This window comes from Danio rerio, chromosome 2 (assembly GCF_052040795.2).
Source record: "Danio rerio strain M-AB ecotype USA chromosome 2, GRCz13ab, whole genome shotgun sequence".
NCBI lineage: Eukaryota > Metazoa > Chordata > Actinopteri > Cypriniformes > Danionidae > Danio > Danio rerio.
The window spans coordinates 13,884,364-13,906,817 of NC_141022.1; the positions used below are offsets into that span (position 1 = coordinate 13,884,364).

At 37.8% G+C, this 22,454-nt stretch overlaps 2 protein-coding genes across 15 annotated transcripts in view; one reads left to right on the plus strand and one right to left on the minus strand.

The window, feature by feature from the left end:
* The window catches only part of LOC147846232 (uncharacterized), an 849,179-nt gene that overhangs the window by 447,188 nt on the left and 379,537 nt on the right, over positions 1–22,454 (minus strand). The window lies entirely within an intron of this gene.
* prkag2b (protein kinase, AMP-activated, gamma 2 non-catalytic subunit b) overlaps positions 1–22,454 on the plus strand; it is a 105,522-nt gene that overhangs the window by 63,630 nt on the left and 19,438 nt on the right. For 10 of the 14 annotated variants that reach the window (XR_015478298.1, XR_015478296.1, XR_015478297.1 and 7 more), the window contains 4 exons: positions 6,804–7,015; positions 13,290–13,341; positions 14,024–14,133; positions 18,436–18,517. Coding sequence is in view for 7 of the 14 variants with exons in the window: in XM_087240537.1 (XP_087096663.1) it covers positions 6,804–7,015; positions 13,290–13,341; positions 14,024–14,133; positions 18,436–18,517 (456 nt within the window). In the remaining 7 variants the exon portion in view is untranslated. The remainder of the gene's footprint in view (positions 1–6,803; positions 7,016–13,289; positions 13,342–14,023; positions 14,134–18,435; positions 18,518–22,454) is intronic. The other 4 variants (XR_015478301.1, XM_087240539.1, XM_087240541.1 and 1 more) reach the window with 1 other exon arrangement.

Consider the following 22,454-nt stretch of genomic DNA (forward strand, 5'->3'; position numbering starts at 1 on the left):
GTCAGCATAAAAATGAAAAGTCACCCCACATTTACAAAAAAATAGATCCAAAAGGTAAAATATATAAATAAAATAATATAGGTCCAAGGATAGACACTTACGGAAATCCACATGTCAGATGTCTGGAGGATGAAAAGGTCTGACCCACATTAACACAAAAGCTTCTGTTTGACAAATAAGATCTAAACCATTTAAGAGCAGAGCCCTGAATGCCCACCAAATTATCAAGATGGAAAATGAGGATCTCATGGTCTATAGTTTCAAAAGCTTAAGTAAGGTCAAGAAGTATAAGGATCACAGAGTGCCCGAGTCCCTACATAATAAAATGTATTTTATCACATGTAGCGGTGCAGACTCAGTACTGTGATATGCCTTAAAACCTGATTGAAAAACTTCATGAATACTGTTACGCTCCAATAAGCTTTGCAATTGTGTTAAAACAGTTTTCTCCAAAATCTTAGATAAAAAGGGTAGTTTAGAAATAGGTCTAAAATTGGACAGCACAGATTTATCCAAATTTGGCTTTTTCAAAAGAGGTTGCACTAGTGCATGTTTGAATTGAGAAGGCACCACACCAGAAACAAGACTCCTATTTATAATGGACAAAACACTAGGGCCAATAATCTCAAAGGCTTGCTTAAAAAACTTTCATGGAAATATATCCAATGGACAGTTTTATCTGGCCTACTGTATAAGTCAGAGACACAAGAGAGACAGGTGTGAAACAAACAATTGCAGCAGGGGACACATCAGGTTCAGGAAAAACAATATCGTAGCTAACAATTTCAGACCTAATTAAAGAAATCTTATCCGTGAAGAAGTTTAAAAAAGCTTTACATGTATTACGATTCCTCCATAACAACATTTGACCCAGGGTTAATCATAGAACTTATGCAGGGGAATAAACCATCAGGTATATTTTAATGATTACTGACTAATTCAGAAAAATATTTCCTCTTAGCCTCCTTCATAGAAGCCTGATAGTTGGAGAGAGATTCCTTAAAGGGTTAGGACACACTTGAATTTATTTTTATATTAACAGATTTGTGTGTGTTGAGCATCAGTTAAGACAATGTTAGCACCTGTCAGCTGTAATTGTGGGGAAAACTGGATAATTTTAAGCTTTTGTCAGCTAATTTCAGCTTCCGGGTTTAAAATGATTTTTGGGACGGGATCAAAATCTGCGACGTAGCACAGTACTGCAAGTGCAATGATGACGCGTCGGTTTCTCATTATTATTCATAGCAGAGTTTTCTTATCCTATGAGAAGAGCCGGCTGCTTAATTATTGATGAGACCTGCCAGAGTCAAGCCCGAGCTGTGAGACACGGACCCAAGCACAGTTTTTAGCCATTCATGAAGGCTCATATGCGTTTGTTTCCATGATCCACGGGGTTTGTTGCATGTTTTCTCCCGCGATCTTATCAGGGCCGATCATACAGCAAAGCTGTGTGTGTGCTTCTAGCATTTTTGTCGGGAGAGCAGCACGAGAATTAGAGAATGGCGGACGCTGTCTTTTATCAGGAGTTCGTTCACATTCAGACATATCACTGTGCTGCTGTGTTTGCCTAAATCCTCCAGATTACCAGCAGGGCTAATGGTTAAAATAGACAGGTCAGGAGACCTGCTGCACTGAGTCTGCTGGATACGGGGATAGAGGGAGAAGTCCTCATTTATAGGGTTTACATGAACACACTTATCTTTATAATGATATAAATTGCGGTTATGTGTATATGAAATTACGAATAACAAATGTAGCAGGGCACTAAATCACTGTTCATTTCTTTGCATTTTAACTTTGTAAACTATAAACTCATGCGTCTCCTCACGGTTTGTCTCATTTTGTGAGCTAATTGACTACAACAGTTGTTCGCTCACGTTCTCCCCTGCTGGCTACGCCCACTCCTGCCTGATGCTCGCGGAGCTCCACGCCCATTAATCATTCATCTTTTGAAAAAATTCTGAAGTAGACTTTAACCGAAAGTGGGGGGTGTCATGGCCCTTTAAAGATCTCATATGACACCTGCAGTTTATCTCCCTTCCGCTTGCGTTCAGCCTTTCTGCAGGCCTGTCTAGATGCCCGAGTTGTCTCATTTAGCCAAGGCTCAGATCTAGGCTTAACAGTTCTAGTTTTTTTCGGGGCAACAAAGTCTAAAATGGAATAAAAACAGCAATTGAACAACTCCAGCAACTGATCCACATCCATATAAGAGGGAGGGTTCTCTTGCATAGTTGTATGTTGATCATTATAGTACAAATCCTTAAACAGATCAATAGAAGAACCATTAAATCCCAATTGTCTAACAATGATCTAAAAATGCTATATCGTCTAATGCAATATACAGATATCTAAGGGGCACCAGACACGCATCACTGAAAGTTGTTTTGTTTACCAGCTGAAGACTGGGTGTTATTGGTGCTCTAGCACTGTGGCAAGGGCAGGAGAGCTCTCACAGGTGGGCACAGAGGTGGGTGTGGACCTTTTTCGCTTTTTGGCTGCTAATTGGAGATTTGCAGAAATACAGTTTGAAGGTTTAGTTCCAGCAAACACCAGTTCCGCTGTGTTGTAAAATATCAAGAGGGCCGCACAGTCGGTACAGCATTTTGAAAAAGACGAGTTGCCTGACCGTGTTGCTCTCTTAGGGGAAATTTGCTCTTTTATTATACCACCGCTGTCTGCGTCATCACCCACACTGGATACATAAAGCTTGATTTCTCTTGATCAACACTGATTCCCACTGGAAAACAAAAGGTCAATAAGAATGCATATTGAGAAACTGCCAGAGTGATGAAGCCAATGTTGATATGGGGAATGGTTAGGAGGCTATGATTGACAGAGGCAACTTGCAAGTTTGGTGATGATGCCACGGACACACCCCTACACATCCTGGGATTTTCAATGACCACACAGAGTCAGGACCTAGTTTTGTGGAAAATGGATATGGAAATGTGTAGACGTTTAGAATGAGCTTTTCCTCTGCAATACATGTATGAGATGTGGTGGAAATTACATTGTTGTGCACCTTTGCTAAGTAGCCTTCTAAAAAACAAATGAAATAAAACATTAATCTTATAAATTTAAAAACTGACACGTTTTTTTTTCTTTTTTTTTTTATCAGACTGATAGAACATGTCAAAACAATATTACATGTGCCCATGGTTGTGAGTGGGCCCTTGCACATGCTGTGCAAAAATAAAAGAGTCAATGAGATTCAAGAAATCTTTTGCTAAGTTGTCTTTTTGGCAGCAAACATGAATATTAATGTCACCCAAAATTAAAATATTATCATATCTGGGTAAAATACTGCTCAACAAGTCCCTAAACTGTTTAATAAAGTCTTTAGTAGACCTAGGAGGTCGATAGATTGTTGCACATAGGACAGGTTCATCGCATTATCAAACTATTTGTTTTGACAACTTGGATTGAAAAATATACCAAATGTTTATTTGTGAGGGATTATATGCCTGATAACTTGCATTATATGCAAATAACAGCCTCTCACAAGATGTCACATTAGAGAGAGTACTTCACAAGACGCTGCTATATGTGCATCTCACTATTTGTTTAGCATGTAAGTCATGTGAACATGTAAGTCATGTGAAAAGATAGTAAAAATCTCATATTTATTACCACCTGACCATAATAGAGGTGAAACAAAAAAAATCTTAAAAATGTACTTAAAAGTAAATATTTAAAAAAAATCAAAATTTATTAAATATTCACTTAAATTTTTTTATTTTATTATTATTATTTTTTTAAGTTTAGTCTGTGCTGCCGGTGTTCTGTCAATTTGTCCCACCTTGTTAGGGTGTCCTACCTCCCATTCAAAAAGTAGGTAGCACAATCTGATGACACAATATGCTACTCATCAGATTTTGCCACCAGTGTAAATTTTAATGTGGAGCAGTGTGATATGAAGCCCTAACCTACCTAATCCTTAACCCCAATCTCAGAACTATTCAAATATAGTGTTGGTAGTAAAATCAGTTATGTACGATAAAATGTCAAGTCACCTGTTCAGATTAGTTAAAAAGAAATCATTAATTAATTAATTTTTTTTTTTTTACGAGTTTATTTATGTGCCATAATTGGCTTATCAGAATTCTGTGCAGGTTTAGATGTAATTGGCTAGTTCTTTGCATGTGCCCATCTCTAAGCAAACTATAGAGTCTGCCCTTCTTCTACACCTTATAGTAAATAGATAACAAAGCAGCTAATAATGGTGCCTTTTATTGTTCTGAGTTTGAGCAATGAAGCAATCATGGCATGCAGGCTGCTGTGTTTGGATGTTTCTTTAGAAGCTCGCAGGTGCACTTATACAATGGATTTTTTTATTAAGGGAAAATCCCACAAGGAGTGGGGGAAAACTTGCTTGTGTGTACACACTTGTGAGCATTATAAGGTGTGTTGTGAACAGAAGACCTGGATAAGGTCAAAGTCATAGTTGTCATTCATATCCTTTAATTTCTTTGCTTTTCTATATATATTATTATACCCTCATTGGGGGCTGATTACCCTTGAATAAAAATACAAATTGTAGATTCCCCCCTGGTTCTAAAAACCTTTATTCCACTATTCATTCACATCTGCAGCTGACGTCAAAAAACAAGCAGCCGTTACTAATTTACCAGCGTCAGCTTTGAGCTAGTGTTTGAATGACTCTATAGCGTAATGTCTAAAGTAATGACAAAACAGTAGCTGATTTTGCTTACACTTTAAAGAGCACATAGGTTACCCCTTTTTTTCATATTTATTATAAGTCTTTTGTGTCCCCAGAATGTTTCTGTAAAGTTTCAGGTCAAAACACCCATCAGAGTATTTATTATAGCTGTTTATTTATTATAGTGTCTGTATTATAGCTGGGAAAAGGTTGTTGCTGTTTTTTTGCACTGGGCCTTTAAGGCTAGTCATCCCCGCCCACCGTTCCCACATGCCAGTCAGCAACATGCCTCAATCGCCACCCTCGGCTGCCTCAGAAAGCAGATCTTGCGTAACGTTTGTGAGAAATACAGTAAGAACTTTACCAATCAGTATTTGATGCATTTTTTTGTGGAGTTACAACAATGAGTTCATGCACACACAGCGCAGACACGCAGACACACACACGCATAGCACAGACACGTAGCACAGACAAACACACACATACATAGCATAGACACGCAGACACACAGACATACATAGCACAGACACACACACACACACAGAGACAGTGAGAGAGACATGCGGCTGTGCTGATGAAGTGAATCTGAAGTGAATCGCTGTACTTCATCACACACGTGCATACGTTTTAAAACATGTTAAACTTGTAAAACTCACTCTTGATCACGTCTGATGATAATTGATGCTCCTAGCAAACTGAACAGACCTTTTATTCCCGGTTGCTTTGCGCTCTTCCTGTCTTGGCTATAAGATTACATGCATTACTACGGAGACATGTTAATGCGCGCAGCTGTCAATCAATATTGGTGGGTGGGGGGACCGCACTCCTACGTCAAGTTGCGGTCGATCTGAAAACCGCTCCAATTGGTCCACCGTTTTTATGTTGTTAAATTTAAAAAAAAGGACTGGGTATGTTTATTTTACCCCAATATGACAGTATATACACTATACTTACTGTACACACATGTATGTCCAAACAGCTTTAAAAGTAGATTTTTCACCATAGGTGCCCTTTATGATTATAAGGCTGAACGTGAAATGAAATGCCATCCATTTACAGAAATATCTTCTTACAGTGTTACAGTCTGCAGTATTTCTCTGTTGCAATCGGGATATCATTCACAATAGTTAAACTCCGGAAAAAGCAACGCATTTACTACCAGACTGCTGTTGTGTTTGCGGAAAGAAAAACCCTAAAAACATGCAGATTTGCTTCTTTCTGTCTGCCAACACAACACACATTCCTGATATTGCGAGCATTTACATGACATTTTTTCCCGCCATGTCTTTATAATATGAGCATTTATTTTACCACAGTATATTTAATGGAGCTTCTGGACTAGCCTGCTGATGCTGAAAGGCGCGTGCGAGTGAATGAATTTTTGTCGTTTTATGCTTGAGCAACTAAATGAATGCCAAAGTCTATTTAACTGATTGTATTTTAATTACATTACAACATCAATGCTGTAAAATGAATCGTATAAAGCAGAAAAAACAACAACTCACAATTACAGGTCACTGGAAGTTTATCAGTATCAGAACAACACTAGCTCAGCATATACACTATAACACTGTTGAGAACCGGGATAGGATGTACTGTACCAAAGTTGGGAACCTGGGGGTGTTTGCAGACTGTACCAAATAGGGGTGGGTGAAAGTATGGGTGTTTTCCAGAAAAAATAAAAAACAGAATGGTTGCGAGTGGTTGGTCTGAAATACGATATACTAACAGGAAAAACTGTTGGCAGGTATGCTTACCAGTTTAATAATGATTTGATCTGCTGTAGTTAGAAATCAGACTGTTTAAAGCTTCAAAGCATTAAAGCTTATTTTGCAGTTCTGCCGCCATCTTATGGATAGAAAATGTCAACCGTTTTTGGTCTACACTATGGCAGGCTAACGGTCGTCGATGAGCTCTCTCAGAAATTGTAAATATTTTAAAATAGGCACTGTTCTTACAAATAAACTGTATAGTTACAATCTAAGAAACTACATTCTCAACTAAAAAAGCCTCAAAAGTACATTTTGTTGTCTAACAGCAGTACTATTTGTCAATTGTTTACCATTAGAATTAATATTCTATGAACAAAATCCATTTTACAAATTCAGTACTTCACTGTCCTCCATATTGATCATTGTCACAGGTTCTGGGCTTTCAAGTCCTCCCACCACCCCAACACAGAGTCCAGTTCCACCGGTCTTTGCTATGGAGACATGCAGTCATGTTGAGCAAGTGGATGAACGATGCTCCCGCTCACTCTCATCTACCCCTGACACAGGTCAGCGCTTCAGCCTGAGCCCCTCCACCACCAAACCCCCTATCGCCTTGTACACCCTTAACTCTACCTCACGCCAGGTGAGTGAAACATTTTCTTTCTAGGCTTTTCAATGGTTTCACATCTGTCCCCTAGTGAAACAATTTTAAAAGCAGTAGCCTCACCAAGTTCAACTGTATGTTTAAGTTGCTGAAATGAGGCTCACTGGTTTGAGAAAGAACAACATCCATACAGAATACAGTAGAATACAGCCCGTGACCTCATCATTATTTTGTTGTTTCTATTCAAATATGTTCAAAGCATAAATACTGTAATTTTATACCAGTCACAGACCAAAATGGAATAATAAAACATGGTAATTCATCATAATAATATTTATTAGAGTGTAAACCAGAGTGTAAACCTTTAAATGTCAGTATTTTGTAAATTACTTATTTATTCCTGTATTTCAATGCTGGAATAGTGTTAGGGCACAATTGTATGGTGCTTGTTTCTCACAAACACTTGAAGTGAGGCCAGGACTGGTTTCTTTACTGTTTTCCTGCTCTTCCCAAAACTCCTTTATTACATTCAGTCAACCCCACATCCATAGAAAGTCCCCTGAAAAAAAAAAACTGCCTCTGCATTGCTAAGGAATATGCCACCTTCATTGATGTTTTCTGCCCGAAATGAGCTCTTAAAATTACCACCTCTTAGATCATGGGTTTGTGCTTTGATCAGTAGTTTGCATCACATCTCCAACTGACAAATCTTCTCAAAAACAAGTCTGAGCCTCTGTGCTTGACACCTGAAGCAACCTCTGCCATGACAACTTTCTAAGACACTATCACATCAGGAGCTCTTCTAGTTCAGCACTATTCCTAGAGATAATTCATTGCTGAAGTAGATGCTTCCACATCTGGAGTCAGAGCCATTCTGTCACAGCAGCAGGGGAAACATCCACAACTCCATCCATGTGCATTTTTAGAAGTTATCATTGGGAGAGCAAAATAATGGCATTGGGGAAACTACTTGCCATCAATCTAGCACTAGAAGTTTGGATACACTGGCTAGTAGGGGCTCATTGTTCGTTGGTCATCTGTAATAATTTTTATCACAATCTGGAATATCTGTGACAAGCCAAGAAGCTGAACCAAAGATAATCTAGATGGGCCTGTTCTTTATACTGTAAGATTAATTATACCATCTCCTATCATCCTAAGGCCAAGAATATAAAGGTTCTCTAATCTTTATGCTCCCAAAGATATGCCAGAGAAACCTGAAGCCATCTTACCTCCAAGCATTATTTGTGAGACCCATCAGTAGTTTTAGACTGTAAATGCCAGTGTCTTTAGTCCTCCTCCACTGGTGTGTTTACCAAATCATTCTTGCATTCCACATTTCCATCAAGCTAATCTCAACCGGACAGTACATACTTTCCTGGGCACTAATCATCTTGGGACATATTTCACCATTTCATGGTGGCCTGGAAGGGCATCCGAGAGGAATCAAGGAGTTGGCTATAGCCCTATGCTTTTTCCTCTTCCCACTTGCCATAGATTTGGTCACTGACTTACCTGCTTCAGATAGATATACTTGTATCTGTGTCAGTTGACAGATTCTCAAAGACTTGTCAATTGATTCCTCTATAAGTGCTGCCCACAGCAATGTAAGCTGCACAGATATTCTTTAACCTTACTGTATGTTCTGCAACTATGTTCTTTCAGAAGGTATTGTACCAAATAGACGATTCCAATTGATCTTTAGCGTATGGAAATCCTTCTTTGTACACATGGGTCTAACTGTTATCCTCTTCTTTGGGTATCATTCACAAATCAATGGACAAACTGAGAGGAAATGCAGGAGATATAACATGAACTTTATACCTTCTGCCATAGCCACCAGGGCCAAGTATGTACAAAACTCCCTTCGACAACCAACCATGATTCCCAATCCATTTCAGTGAGAGGGGTCTAAATGTAGACCAGGTGCAGTGCAATCTGTGCTGCATCCAATGTATTTTAAAGGGCTCACATAACTCCACCCCTAACCCTACCCCTCAGTGACCTCACGCGCGCCATTGAGTGCATTATGTTGTGATGCGATCTCAGCTTGCATTATAAGGGCTGCATCCAGGTACTATTGATTTCAGTGCATACAGCGCGCCCAACTATCTCTGCAATACATGTTAGAGATGTGGTGGAAATTACATCATTGTGCACGTTTGTAAATTAACCTACTAGAAAACAAATGAAATAAAACCATCTTAATAGTTTAAAAATTATAACAAAATTTTCTACAACACATGAACAGATGGAAAAACACCCTATTTGTTAAGCATGCTTTATTGTTTTTATTTATTTATTATTGGGTGGAGGACAGGGGGTTGTGGCAGAGCCAGGCTTCCAGGTAAATTTAATGAACAAAAAACATAAAATAGAAAATACTTTGGTGTATTTATCTTTGTGTGTACTTTACATGATCACATGTGTTGATCATTTGTATTCTTTTGCTTTGCATTTGCATTGTATTTTTACTAATCTCAGTCCCTCTCACAGCCTGACTGCAGGAGCATTTCAGGCTCCCTTCACTGTTTGTCAAAAATACTGCTGTCCCTGGTTTACCCATCTGTGTTGCAACCAGTTCTGTCATCCTCTCATTCTGATTGTTTTTGACTTCTTAGATCCAGTTTCAGCTAATGCATTTTTAGCTGTCCCTTTCAATTCATAGCAGATAGCAATCTCATTAGTCTTTTCACTTACACTTTTTATTTTTGCCTACTCGTTTTTATTCACTTATAGATAATTTTTTGACTTATTTAAATCTCTGCTTGTGTTACTTTTTTAATTATTTTTCATATTTGCCTGATTTGCACTGGGTTGGTATTTGGTTATTGGTAGGGATGTAACCATTCACCTGACTCATTATTCGATATGATTCACAATACTAATCTCACAATTCACGATTCAGTCATGATTTTTTAACAATAAAAATAATTCGAAACAAATAAAAAGTGAAGAACCCTTTCATTTTTATCTTAAATGCTGCACTTTTTTTCTTTTTTTTATCTTTTTGCAAAATATAATATTTTTTTTGCCTCAACTAAATTGCTATTTTAAAAACAATCCAAAAAAAGAATAATACAAACTAAAGAGGACTCAACAAACTAAAACTGTAACTGCTGGGATTTGACATATTTTTAAAAAAGAAATATAAGCATAAGCTGAGGTCTTTGCACATTTACAATGTCCCCTGCTGATGAAAAAACTTTTTCACTGGGGACTGAGATGACTGGTGTGAAGAGGAAAGCCTTTCCTAAAACAGAGAGCAGTGTGTTCAGAGGTGGTCAAAAGCCCCCTTTGCTACAAGCAACTGGCCACTGGCATAAAATACTGATTAATAAATTACTAATTATAAAGTAGAATAGAGACGGGTTGAACATGATTATAGAGGTGAAAAATTAATATTACTTTTATAATTAAGTCTCAGTGTGATACACTTAAGAAGAGATGATATTAAACACTTTTAAATATTCAATAATAATAAGCCAATTATTACAATATGCATAAACTAATTATAAAAGATAAGGGTAAAATAATCCAATAATCTTCTGTAACAGAACAACTTTGTCTTTCATTCTTAAAAACATCCTCACACTTTTGATATGAAAACACTGATGCACCGTAGGATCTCCATAGCACTCGTCGGAGCTACAAATCATCTGATATTCGTGGTTTGGCTTATTAATAGTTTTTTTTTTTTATTGCGTATAGATGTCTGTGACAGTAGTTTTTCACTGAGTTGATGATTTATTTGCATCATATTCCTTGTTCTGTTAGTTTAAATAAACATCTTTTTGCAGTATTTGCAGACAGTAGTTGTTTTCTCTGGCGCACTTTATCTCTGTCATTTTGCTCTGCCGCCCCACCTATTGCTCGCCCTGATGTGCAAGTAAAGCACACTTGCGCCTGTAAACACAGCGCCCCCTCTGTTAAAAAACTATATATCAATATATCAACCAGTTTGAATCATCACGTATTTTAATAGATTTTCAACCCACTCACCGTTAATTGTTACATCCCTAGTTATTGGTATTTGATTTAGTTACTATGGAATCAGTTTAGTCTCAAAAGAAATTCATGCAAAAGACACGATGTACACATGCGTAGCCAAATTCACGTGCATAAAATCAAATTCACGTGCGTAAAATATTTATTTATATTCACAAAAAATTTTCACGTGCTCAAAATAAAAATACATTTTCATAAAATACGTTTCACAAATGCAAAACACCATTTGCAAATGTATAAGAGTGTACAAAAAGTTTTGAATGTTTAAAACTTGCGAGTTTATCCTGAATGAGAATGTGCAAATCCTCTTTCACGTACGACTTCCCCTGGATACGTGTGTGTGTATTATTAAGACTTTCCTGCCAGAGGCAGGGTAACTCGTTCCTTTCAGCCAATCAGATGAGAGCTGTAGTCATTGACACCAACTCTGCGCTTCATTTGCGCAGACTGTTTCTCTCCAGCATGGCGAACGGATAAAGCAGCAGTCGCACTTTTTTCATTTATTTAATTATTTGACCATAGCCTCACTGTTTTTATCCATTATTTTGCCGCAGCTCCGCTCTTCTTATTTATTGTCTCTTTTTTTTCATTTTTATTGTTAAGACATATAAAACTGTAAGGTTGTTGAACACTTGAAGTTCTAAAGCAGCTGTTTTCTTTAAAAAGACTTAATAGTGTAATTAGAAACTGAATTGGAAATTACCTTATTTTAATATAGTCAGTTGTGAACTGAGGTGGGCCGGTCAAAGGCTTGAAACTGCAGGGCTGAAAAGGAGTCCCACTCCGGCCCTGATTATATCCAATGAATGTAAACAAGCTGCTGTTGTGCTTTAGTAATATAAAACACTTGATAAAACAGTCTACAGAAACACGTTGATTGACAATCTCTCTATGTCATCAAAGGGGGAAAGCCTCACCCATTAGTGATCATTTTTCCCTCATTAGCATAGGAAGTTCTTGAATCCGCCACTATGCTGACACATTGGCATTTGTAACTCTGCTCTCTTTGAAAAAGAGGGCTGGGAGTACAATCTCATTTGAATTTAACGTGAATCACCAAAATTGGACAATTGGGATCAAAGCCTTAAAGAAACAGTTTCAAAGAGTTCTACAACATTACTTGTGTTGTATTTCGAACTGAAACTTCACATACACACTCATTGCCATGTGCAAGGGAATTTTACCATATACTGCTTGTTGCTGCGATTTTTAGGATTTTGTTCTTTGAAGTGCAGGATTCCATTCCTTTTTAAAGGCTACATCTGTAAGTCAAGTAACATGCATTACAACACATCAGTTACAAACTGTTTAAAGAAAGGTTAAAGGGTGTGTGTAGGATGTCATTTACATAGAAGATTAGTGTGTCATGCTTGTGTTTTTCAGGCTAGATTAGAGGGAATTGAATTTTAGATTACATTTTAGACTACATTACTTTAATAGCATCTAAAGGCAGACGGTCTAATCTCTATTTATTGTTATATTAAGTATCTGTTTCTCCAACCTCTACTAATTCAAGTGTGACCCCACACCTTTAGACAGCACTGGGGGCATTACAGTGCTCACCATTTAAAAATGGTGTTCATGTTGGTGGCTTGTTAGATTTTTATGCTATGGGTTGATTTATGCAAAATGTACAGGTCATGATTTCATATTGCAATGTTTGATGCTTTCACTTCATCAATCTCCAGTAGATAGTGACTAAAGTGGTGGAAATGTATGACTTTGTGTTGATATGAATTTGTTTTTACATCCTCAAAATAAATTAGCCTGCTCTCCCTGTCTGTCATGCTTCTGTGTTGAGAGTTTTAAATGAAACACAAGTTAGATTTATGTTTGGAATTTATTAGACATTTAGTTTCATATCAGTTTGTCTTTGCATCTCAGATAGACAAACTTATTGTGTGTGTGTATATTTGTTATATAGTTTAAGTAATTTAAGTGGGCACAGTTTATAAAACAGTCCAATAGTTTACAGTTGGTTTGATACCTTCATCTCAAATGGTGTTGTTATTTAATTGATTTATATTATTTTATACATTTAAAGTCTTTAATTTATTGTAAAACATGTGGAATGCATTTATTTTTTTTCTAAAAGTGACTATTATGTCTAAAAAACATAGCGGCTGCAACTATTGAACTGTTATGTAACCGAATGTCTTATAAATATCAAATGTCAAACTGATGGAGCCGTAGCCGATATTGGAGAACATTATAAATTTAGCTCAGTAAGTTAATATGACTATAGGGTCTTACTGATTTGAAATTATGGATGACTAAATTGTTAGTCTGTTTGTTTGTGTTTTAGAGCTGCACACTTGCTGAAGGCCTGCTGGAAAAACTTGAACTTGACAATGAAGGTAATTATAATAAATTATTTTCTATATTGTTTCTTTTATTGTATTCATGTGCTCTGAAAGTATATAATTAAAGACAAAAGTAAATTAAATGCCGTTTCAAAATAAAGGTTGCTGTCTTTAGTATGCTTGTATGATGTAAGGACCATTAAGGACCAAGGCAGCTTTAAGATTCCTAACACAATTGCATTTATTATTCATCTAAAATTTATTCATTCATTTTCTTTTTCGGCTTAGTCCCTTTATTAATCTGGGGTCACCACAGTGTAATGAACTGCCAATTTATCCAGCATATATTTTACGCAGTGGATGCCCTTCCAGCTGCAACCCATCTCTGGAAAACATCCATACACACTCATTCACACTCATAGACTACAGACAATTTAGCCTACCCAATTCACCTATACCACATGTCTTTGGACTGTGGGGGAAACCGCAGCACCCGGAGGAAACCCACACGAATGTAAGGAGAACATGCAAACTCCACACAGAAACGCCAACTGACCCAGCCGAGGCTCTAACCAGCAACCTTCTTGCTGTGAGATGACAGCACTACCTACTGCGCCACCGCATAACCCCATTTATCTAAAATACTAAATCAATTGAAGATGGAAATTTGCATGGTCTACATTTGTGAAATATCACTGTTGTGTTTGTTTTCTGCTAATGTTTCTGATGTTTGCAGCTGCTGAAGAGCCAGACAGTGACATTTACATGCACTTCATGATGTCCCACAAGTGCTATGATCTCATCCCTACCAGTTCCAAACTAGTGGTCTTTGACACTACATTACAGGTACATGTTCTGATGTTCAGTGTAAGAAAAAGAAAGAGAAAAGATTTAGATATTGTTTTTTTTTTTTATTTGGTTATGTACAAACAATAAATTAAATTGTGCAATAGTATCTGGATGCAGCCTTCATGATACAAGCTGAGACTGCACATCTCAGTGATGCAATATTAGACAGAATGCACTCAATATAGCTAGTGGCATCACTGTCAGGGGTGGAGTTAGGTTAGCGCTTTAAAAGAATTGCTTGCAGATCAGATTGTATCTGCACCAGGTCTGTATCCAGACCCCTCTCTTATTAATGGGAATAGGAGGAATTTTGGATACAGCTAATATTTTCGCAATGAAAAAAACAAATTCAAAAACACTGATGCATTGATTTATTTAGTGAGATAATTAAGTTATTAACTGAGTGTTGTTAAGAATTAATAATAAACGCCTGCTGTTAAGAAGCAGAATCAGTATGTGGACTTAATGATAGCTTCCCGGGGGCTCGGTAAGGTGGGACATGCGAAACTTGTCACACGAGCTTGCATTTTCAGTCTGTCACAATCGCTTGTGTGTGCGTATATGCCACAGCCATATCACCCTGTAGCCCAAGACCAGTTTCTCACTGAAGCTAAGTAGGGCTGAGTCTGGTCAGTACCTGGATAGGAGACCACATAGGAAAACTAGGTTGCCATTGGAAGTGGTGTTTGAGAGGCCAGCAGGGGGTGCTTAATAGGCTGTGTGAGTCCTAATGCCCCAGTAAAAATGAAGAGTACACTATAATGTCAGTGGGTGCTGTCTTTCAGATGAGACGTTAAACCGAGGTCCTGACTTTCTGCACTGCAAATTTCAGATAGTAGATTTAACTACCTTAGAGTTAAAAATAACACTCCCCCAGAGTTTATATGGGAACCACTATAAGTGTTAAAAATAACACTTTTGAAAGTGTTAACATTATCAACACTAAGAGAGTGTTAATTAGCAAACTCTTATTGTGTAAAATATTTGTTAAATTTACAAAAAAATACCAGCAGCTGTGGTTGCCACAATTTTTCTGTGAAAAATATGGAAGTTTTATAGAACTGAATAAATTTTCATGAACCAATACAATGTTAAGTTTACAAATTCATAGCTTAGTGCACAAAAACGTAAAGTCATTAGATGCAATAATTTGTTCATGTGTGATTGCAATTTGCAAACAGACTGTCACTGCATTAGTAACTACACAGTTACATTTAAACAAAAGATTATGTAGCATAACATCAAATATTTTCAGTTTATCTTGGACTTGAACACAGACGCTACTATCCTCCACAATGGTGACACAAAAACCGTTTTGCTGTTTTTTTTTTTTGTTTTTTGTTTTTTTTTTACGGAAAAATACCAGCAGCTGTGGTTGCCAGTAATCTGCTGTTTTTAACATTCATAAATTCAGTTTACAGAATATTTCTGTTAAAAACACATTCCACAGTCTGCATTTTTTTTATCAAGCTCACACTGCAAATTTTATATTTGGTAAATTTAACTACCTTAGAGTTAAAATTAACACTCCCTCGGTGCTTATATGGGAACCACTGTAAAAGTGTTAAAATAACAATTTTAAAAGTGTTAAAATTTTTAACACTTAGAGAGTGTTAATTAGCAAACTCTTATAGTTGAAAATATCTGTAAAATTTACAGTAAAATACCAGCAGCTGTGGTTGCCAGTAATCTACTGTTTTCAACATTTTACATTCGTAAATTCAGTTTACAGAATATTTCTGTTAAAAACACATCCCACAGTCTGTATTTTTCTTCGACCACATTTAAGCCTTAAATTCCAGAGCAAAATCCTTACTAGTGTCCTCACTCCAGAGGGCTGAACACTCTGGCAGTGATGAAGTTAATGAGATAATTAAGTGTCTAATTAAAGGACAATTGAGAGTTATTGATGAACAACTGTTAACAAGCAGAATCACTGAAGGAAAGAAAAACACAAATTACAGCCAAAAACAAAGATGAATTCAACTGAGAATAAAACTCTAAATAAATAATGAATAAAAATTAAACAAATTACACACTAACATTTTTATTTTTCAACATCTTTAAAACAACTCATCACATTAAACAACTCATCATGGAGCTTTACTTATTACTGACCTTTGACTATTTCTGTCAAGTGAACAAAAGCTCCTAATGAAATTTCTGTTGTTCATTTGAAGTCACCATGATGGAGGACAGAGTCTGCTTTAGTCGGACTCTTCAACTTCTTGCTATGAAATGTCTTTTATTTTGACTGCTATATTCATTACTGTTAATCACACTATTTATACATATAGTATGAAAAGCCAATAGAAAATATAATAGTCAGAGGAGATTAACTATGATATTGAAGCCATTCTCTACTGCTTGTTTTCTGATTCAGTATCATATTAAATATGTGTAAGGTTGAATAATAAACATAAATTAACCCACAGACTTGTCAACATTTAATGACTTTATTACAGGTTTAAAAGCACAATTTACAATGAGAATGTTTGATCTATGGCAGAAATGAAAAACACACAGGCATCAACAATTAGTCTTTGAATCTCAATAATGGTGACAAACAAAAAAATAAAATAAAATAAAAAACAACCCAGAACAATACAAAACACTCTACTGAAATATCACCTCCCAAAAAGAAAGAGATTGTAAGAACATAAAGCTGCATAATTTATTTATGCTGCAATGCATGCTGGGAGCTTTGTACTATGCTGGCACCCAGCATGCATTGCGGCATGAACTATGCAGCTTTTTTTTCTTTTTAGCCACCACAGTTGAGGTTCAAATCCTAATTCTTGATGTCTGTGTGTCATAACAAGGTGATAAAGCTTGAAGGATTGGTGCATGACACTCTAATTATCAATTGCGTCCTAATTGTTTGTTGAATCTCTGTGAAGAGCAGTAGACTGCCAGCTGTAATATCCCATACAGCTTCAATGCAAATATGTTTTCATTTTTTTTTTTAATTAACTTATTAAACATCTGAAATTAGATCTATAACAATTAAGCACAGACAGTAAAGTTTCTCACAACACTTCTTGCTATAACTGATGCGTTTTAGAAACACAGCTATACCAATCAGATAAACATTAAGATAGAAAAGTAAAGCTTCAAGAGCTCAACTAAGCAGCCTCTGATCTCCATGATGGTGAGGTCAAATGAAATATTTTTAATAAAAAAAATAAACCTCTGTTCATTGTCAAATATTCTTACCGAAATGAAGTCAAACTGTATTCAGTGAAGCTGCTTATGCTGTTATTTAATTCAGTTGTTTAATCCTCTGTTTTAATTCAGCTGGTTTGGTGTGAGGCTGTGTCTTTAGTTTTATTTCTTCCTTCAATTTCGTATTCCTTCAGTGATTGTGCTTGTTAAGAGCAGGTGTTCAACAGCAGGTGTCTGAATTCACTTATTTGTGGTCATTCACTCTGTCTAGTGGACTAAACTAATTAACTAATTTAAGGGCCAGGTGAATGAGGGTGTAGGGCGAGATCAGACACTCTGATAAGTTTCTTAAAAACAGGGGTTTTCTACAAAGGTAGATACATGTTACTCTGAATGACAAGGAGGTAAATCAGCTTCTAATGCCGAGAGGGTTATTTTACCTTTATCTTACTCTAGAATTTTAACACTTTACTCTGAATTACCACAACACTTGAAATTTAACACCAATGAATTTGCTGTGTGTGGTCATTAAATCTCCCATGGCACTTCTCGTTAATAGTAGGGGTGTAACTCTGGTTTCTTGGCCAAAGTCCCTCAATCGGCCTTATGGCCTTTCAATCATCCCCATCTACTGAATTGGCTCTATTACTGTCTCTTCACTCCACCAATAGCTGGTGTGTAGTCTCTGGTGCTGTTGTCCTTCACATAATCCAAGTAGAGCTGCACACTGGTGGTGGTGTGGAGAGACATATTGCATATGAATGGAACTTTATGGGGTGAAAAGTACAGTGTGACTTTGGCTTTAGGGGCCACTGTTTTGCAAACTGTCAATGACCAATATTCTCATATTAGTAGTTTGTCTTGATGGTAACTGGTATGGTATCCTGAGCAATGTTGATGGGTCTGCAGTCTGCTGTAATCCATTTAATGACTCCCTTTCTCAGCATTAGCATCTTTGCTAGCATCTGCAAAACTTTATTGGATGCAAAATTTTCCAATCGCAGGTGCAGATTTTTATAACACTGGTTGCACATACCTCATTGTGTCTCCTATAATTTTTAGCTAACAGCACCAGTTCTTCTACTAACAAGAAAAGCTTTATGATTATGATATATTTCTTTTGTTCTCTGTTAGGTAAAGAAAGCCTTTTTTGCCTTGGTTGCCAATGGAGTTCGAGCTGCCCCATTATGGGAAACTAAAACGCAAAGCTTTGTGGGTGAGCAAACATTATATAACATATAACATATGCACATCCCCAACCACTCATCAAACACAAACACATATCCTCTCACCTGCATTTCTATTAGTATTTGGACTAGAATAATGCCCTTCTATAACATGTAGACATTATGTTTTTACTTTAGTCTGCCAATAAAAAATAATCAAATAAAAGCATTATATCAGGGTATTATTTATTTACCTATAACATAATTGAACATGCTTAGCTTAACTGGCTTAAAATACATGTACCAGATTGGTTAAAATTCAATGCTGACTGTTTTCTGTATGGATATGGACTTTTTAAAGACTTTAGAAAGTTCATTTCAATGTGGTAAAATATATTTAAAATATTTTGAGTACTCCATACTCTTGTTAACATCAATCAAACATAATAAAATTATATATTTATTTTATGTTAAAGATATACATCTAGGTATGTGCTATATTAACAAAAATGACTCAACTAATATTTTTTTCAATAATGTAGCAAATTAGCTCAAAGGAAAGAAAAAGAATCATTTGAACGGGGCTTCAAAAGAATCGACTCTTTAAATCCGAACAAACGAATCGCCCAGCGATCGTTCGAACCGACAGTTGACTTTAATCACGGCTGTTGATTTCAAAATAAAACCCATTTATGTTTAAGCAGGTTAACAAGATCGAAGTTTACGGCATTAGATTTATAAATATGCACAGGCACCTTTCTATGTACAAAATGAAACTTTATTGACTAATCTAACAGAAGCTAACACCTAACACAAACACAAATTCATACAAGTGTAGAGAAGAGTAAAGACAGGAAAATAAGAGTTTGAGTGAATGTAATGATGGAAAACCTCGGATTTTGTAGGACCAAACCAAGCGAACCACAAATAATCAATTTAACCCTTCTATGCTTTTTATGGAAGTGTTACTTGCGTTCCTTGTGTGATGTGAAGAACTACCGTGGCAGCACGTGGTTGGCTAGTGTTCAGTTCTTTTGTCCTCGGAAGGCTTGGAGTGGGGTGTAGTCTGTCGTTTCAAGTTTTGAAAGTGGCAAAAAGGCTAGTCGTGGTTGACTAATGGTTTTGCGGCACACTAAACATAACAAGACTAGAAAGAAAGGTATCGAGATGGAAATGTCTGAGCTGTGCAATTAACCCATTTTGTCTGGGTCCCAGCCTGCTCCTGTCTGTAGTTTTTTATAGCCTCTTTGGGGTCATTGGGTCTCTGGCCTGAGGTTTCTGTTTCTGGTCTTAGGACGGTGGCCTTAGGCACAAGCTTTTATAAGGATGGTTTGTACCCACCCTCCAGGGCCAATTTGACCAATTCGAAGTTAAACTTCCCTGAGGCATGTTTTATAGTCCTTTGTTCAGAAGTGTAGGGATTTGCATAGGTATTTTGATGTAAATTGAGGCAGAAATGTTCAAGTTTCTTAAAATGTTAATATGTTGCACTCGTATTAACATGAAATGTAAACGTTCAGTACACCTAATTAGCTTTGCAAGGACACCAAACATGAACTAGCTATGAGCTTGTTTAGCTGCTGTAGAGTTAAACATTGATTGCAGAACTATTAAAACCATAATATTAACACAGGAGCAAGGGAAACGTTGCAACACACCTGATTACACAAAAGAGAGAATAAAAGTTTACATTAAAACATCAGTCTTAAACAAGGAGCTTATAGAAGTTTTCTCTGTGTCCAGTTTTGACCACATTTCTTTGTGTCGCAAATACCTTGGGGTTGGGTTGCAACTGACCATCCAGACTTTTCCAGTGGAGAAGTTGGTGCTGTGTTTGCTGACGCATTTGTTGAATAAAAGCAAAGTAATTATGTGTCTGATCAGCCATATTCATTACATAACAATATATATAGAATCAAGTCAATGATTCAATTTATATTTATTATCCACAACATGTCTAATATATATAATTTTAGACATTATTTTTTAATTATTTCATAAAATGAAAATATAACTTAATTTGTTACGAAACTTTTATGTGGTAACACGATCAATGATGACTATTATATTGCAATAGTTTATTACATGGTATAAAAAGTTCATTTTTTGTTTGGAAAGTTGTGACACTAAAGTTGTCCAATAATAAATCTGAAACACACGTAGTGGTTGTCATGCGCTCAGGCCAACCAATTGTGTAATATCGGTGTACTGCAATATTAATAGATGCTGCTCCTTTAGAGTCTGCTATCTGATCCACTTGCTGCCTTCTTCAACCATTTTAACATGACAGTTAGCCCTATTCATGTTGCCCCCTGATGTTGCAAATAACATTACAATGGCAAGCGCGTCAGGTATGAAAGCCTCCGCAACTCGTAGCTGTATGTGTACAGTACAGTAAGTGTTAAAAACTGTGATGGTTGGGTTTAAGGTTGAGGTAGGTGTAGTCGTTAATAACTACAGTATGGTGTTTGGGTTTAGGGTTGAGGTAGGTGTAGACATTAAGAACTATGATTGTTGGGTTTAGGGTTGGGGTATAGACGTTAATAACTTTGATGGTTGGATTTAGGCTTCAGGTAGGTGTAGAAGTTGATACCTGTGAGCGTTGGTTTTAGGTTTGGGTAGGTGTAGATGATAATAACTATGAGGGTTGGGTTTAGGGTTGAGATAAATGTAGATGTTAATTACTGTGATGGTTGGGTTTAGGGTTGAGGGTGGTGTAGAAGTTAATAACTATTATAGTTGGGTGTAGGTATATAAGTGTAGACAATAATAACTGGGATGGTACAGCGACATCCTGCTGACAACATACAGTAGTTTATACATGTGGATCTCAATAACTTAAGTTCCCCTTCGGTTGGGGAACTTCAGTGCCATGAATGGGAGGATTCGGATCAGAAGCCGCTTATCTGGAGAGTATTGAACGGGCCAATGAATGAAATTAATTGGCAGCGTAAGCTTGCGCAGGTGTGCGACATCTGCAATCATCTCAGCATATAAGCACACCTGAAGCCAGCAGACGCCATCCTTTTCGCTTCAGATCCTTTCTGAGTGAGTCGATGAGGGTTCCTCTTGCTGATCAGCACTTCAGAGCGAACGAGTGTGTCTCCCGGTCCAGAGTGGGTCTTCGCGGTGGCAGACGGTCGAGCTGGGTTACTCCCTTGCCTGCGGTTCTTTGGGTCCGGTCCTCCAGAGCGGTGCGTATAGTTGCAACTTTCCTAAAAGAGCAACACAGTCGTGCAGCACGTCCTTTTCAGGATGGCGCTCCGACTGTGCGTTTCTGGATGCGGGGGTTTCCTGTCTCCGGATGATGGACACGATCACTGCATTGCATGTTTGGGGGTCCAGCATGTTAATGCGGTGCTCGCGGGCGGTTCATGTCGTCATTGCGATGCCATGACCGTTGCACAGCTAAGATCGCGGCTAACTTTCGCAAGAGAGCGAGCCACCCCAGTTGCCTCCTGTTCTAAAAAAGCAGTGGGCGCTCGGGCAGATCTGAGGGTTTCAGCGGGAGCTAATCCGCCGCCCACGGGCTCGCGGACCTCTCGCTCCTCACGGCGCTCCATCCAAGCTTCGGGTGGTGAGAGTGATCCGTCTAACCAGATGGTAGCTCTCACACTCGCTGACACCGGAGATCAGATGTCCTCCGCGGCATCGGAGGGTGGGCTTTCACTGTCCAACGAAGATCCGGACCCGCTCGCCCCCTCCGGGCAGGTGAGCGCTGTCAAATCGGATCCTGAAGCGGACATGTTAGCCGTGCTTTCCCGGGCTGCTTCGGCCGTGGGGTTGGAGATGGTTTATCCCCCAGCTCCGCGGCCGGACCGACTAGATGGGTGCTACGTAGAGGACCAGAAGGCGAAGCCTTCGAAGCCTCTCGTCCCCTTCTTCCCGGAAGTGCACAGTAGGCTCACGCAGTCCTGGAGGGCACCTTTCTCTGCCCGTGCTGCGAGTGCCTCCGCCCTCACCGCCCTTGATGGCGGAGCTGCCAGG